The following is a 1,948-nucleotide window of genomic DNA, read 5'->3' on the forward strand; positions in this document are numbered from 1 at the left end:
CAAAATGTGAATATGTTACCCCATTTTTAAATCACTCCCATTTGATGATCCGAACCGTCCATTTGATGGGCGACAATTGATGATCTTGACCGTTCAAATGGTGGGTCGCAATGTAAATTGGTTGTGCCCCCTTAAATCATTCCTCTATGACGATCCAGACCATCCAATTGATGGGTCCCCTACCTAAGTAGGTTGTGTCCTCCTAAATCATTTCAATGGGCTGATCCGAGTAACTCAACCTGATGATCGAAACAAAATTGGTTGTTAAAACGACTTCTCTGAGATCTTGACCGTTCTCTTGATGATCATCTTTAGGTGTTGGATCGAAGTAGGTTCAAAACTCATTTTTCACTAAAACAATGTGCGGGCCACCCTGTTTGATCCAAATCTAAACAAATGCTCAAGACGGGCCCATCAATCGGATCCAAATTCTCTCTTGTTCGGATTCTTGGGAATAATCTCTCTCAACACTTAACGGAAAAGTGCGAAACATGGCGGAAATGATTGAACGGGATTTCGCCCAAGCATAGCGAACTTGGGTCCGGTCAAAATGGGGTGTCTACAGCTGCTTTTGAAGGGGGGCACCCCTGTTGGACAACGGTCATTTTCAAGCAAAGCTCCATTTATAGAAGAGGTTCTCGGTGCCTCCGCACCGTGCAGATTCAAAATGCCACAACTACCCCAATACAATGGAACCACAGATCCGATTGATCACCTGGAGACTTTTAAAACATTGATGTTGTTGCATGGAGCTTCAGATGGATTCCTTTGTAGAGCCTTCTCGGCGACTCTTACTAGAGCCGCTCGAGATTGGTACTCTGGACTCCAGCCCTGGTCTATTAGTTCCTTTGAGGAGTTTGGAGACAATCTTGCTCGCCACTTCATGAGTAGCAGAAGGCAACGGAGAACGGCCGCATCTCTAATGGCAGTGAAACAAGAGAAAGGTGAATCTTTGAAGGATTACATCAGCCGACTTAACAGGGAAGCCCTCCAGGTCCCAAATCTGGATCCATCAGCAACAATGAATGCCTTATTGACGGGAGTGATGTCTGTGGACTTCAGACTCTCCATAGCCAAGAAGACTCCGTCCACCCTGGCTGACCTGATCGTCCGGGCTGAAAAATATATCACACCTGAAGAAACTCTAGTTGCCCTAAACTTGAACCTAGGTGGCCAGAATGATGAAAAGAGAAAAGTTTAGGATGAAGATAAGAATGGGTCGAGGTCTGCTCTAAAGCTTCGTTACAACGAGAGGCAACCCCGTAGGGAAAGAAGCTCACTCTGCCGGGAGGAAGAGTACACGCCCCCTTAACACAAGGCGGGAGTGGATCTTAACTGCCATCCAAGGAGAACAATTCTTCACATAGCCTCAAAACTTGCGGACGCCCGGGGAGAAGAGAAATAAGTCGAAGTATTGTCGGTTTCACAAAAACCATGGCCATGACAGGGATGAATGCCGTCATCTCAAGGAGGAGATTGAAAGCCTTATACAGAGAGGATATCTCAAAGATTATGTCAAAGGCAGAGAGCGCCTTGAAAATGAACACTCGATGTAGTACCATCTATATTTTGTTTTCTCCCATTAATCAATGAAAGTTATCTGTTAGCTTGTAAAAGTACTAGAGCATTCCTCTATCATTATCTTGGCAGCACTAAAGACCTACGAGCAACAAAGACCTAAGCTCTCAACCTTAGGCACCTAAGACCTACATGCACTAAAGACCTATGAGCACAAAAGACCTAAGCTCTCAACCTTAGGCTCTAAAGACCTATGGGCACCAAAGACCTAAGCTCTCAACCTTAGGCACCAAAGACCTACGGGCACCAAAGACTTAAGCTCTCAACCTTAGGCACCTAAGACCTACGTGGACCAAAGACCTAAGCTCTCTCAACCTTAGGCACCTAAGACCTACGGGCACTAAAGACTTACGGGCACCAAAGACCTACG

General features: G+C 45.7%; 1 protein-coding gene across 1 annotated transcript; it reads left to right on the forward strand.

Annotated features, from left to right (window-relative positions):
* Positions 1–667: 667 nt before the first annotated feature.
* LOC143888089 (uncharacterized) lies at positions 668–1,201 on the forward strand. The gene has a single exon (XM_077392383.1). It carries the CDS (start codon positions 668–670, stop codon positions 1,199–1,201), a length of 534 nt encoding a protein of 177 aa, XP_077248498.1.
* The last annotated feature ends 747 nt before the right edge of the window (positions 1,202–1,948 follow it).

This window comes from Tasmannia lanceolata, unplaced genomic scaffold, assembly GCF_043159265.1.
Source record: "Tasmannia lanceolata isolate RefF3 unplaced genomic scaffold, GAP_Taslan_0.1 ptg000012l, whole genome shotgun sequence".
NCBI lineage: Eukaryota > Viridiplantae > Streptophyta > Magnoliopsida > Canellales > Winteraceae > Tasmannia > Tasmannia lanceolata.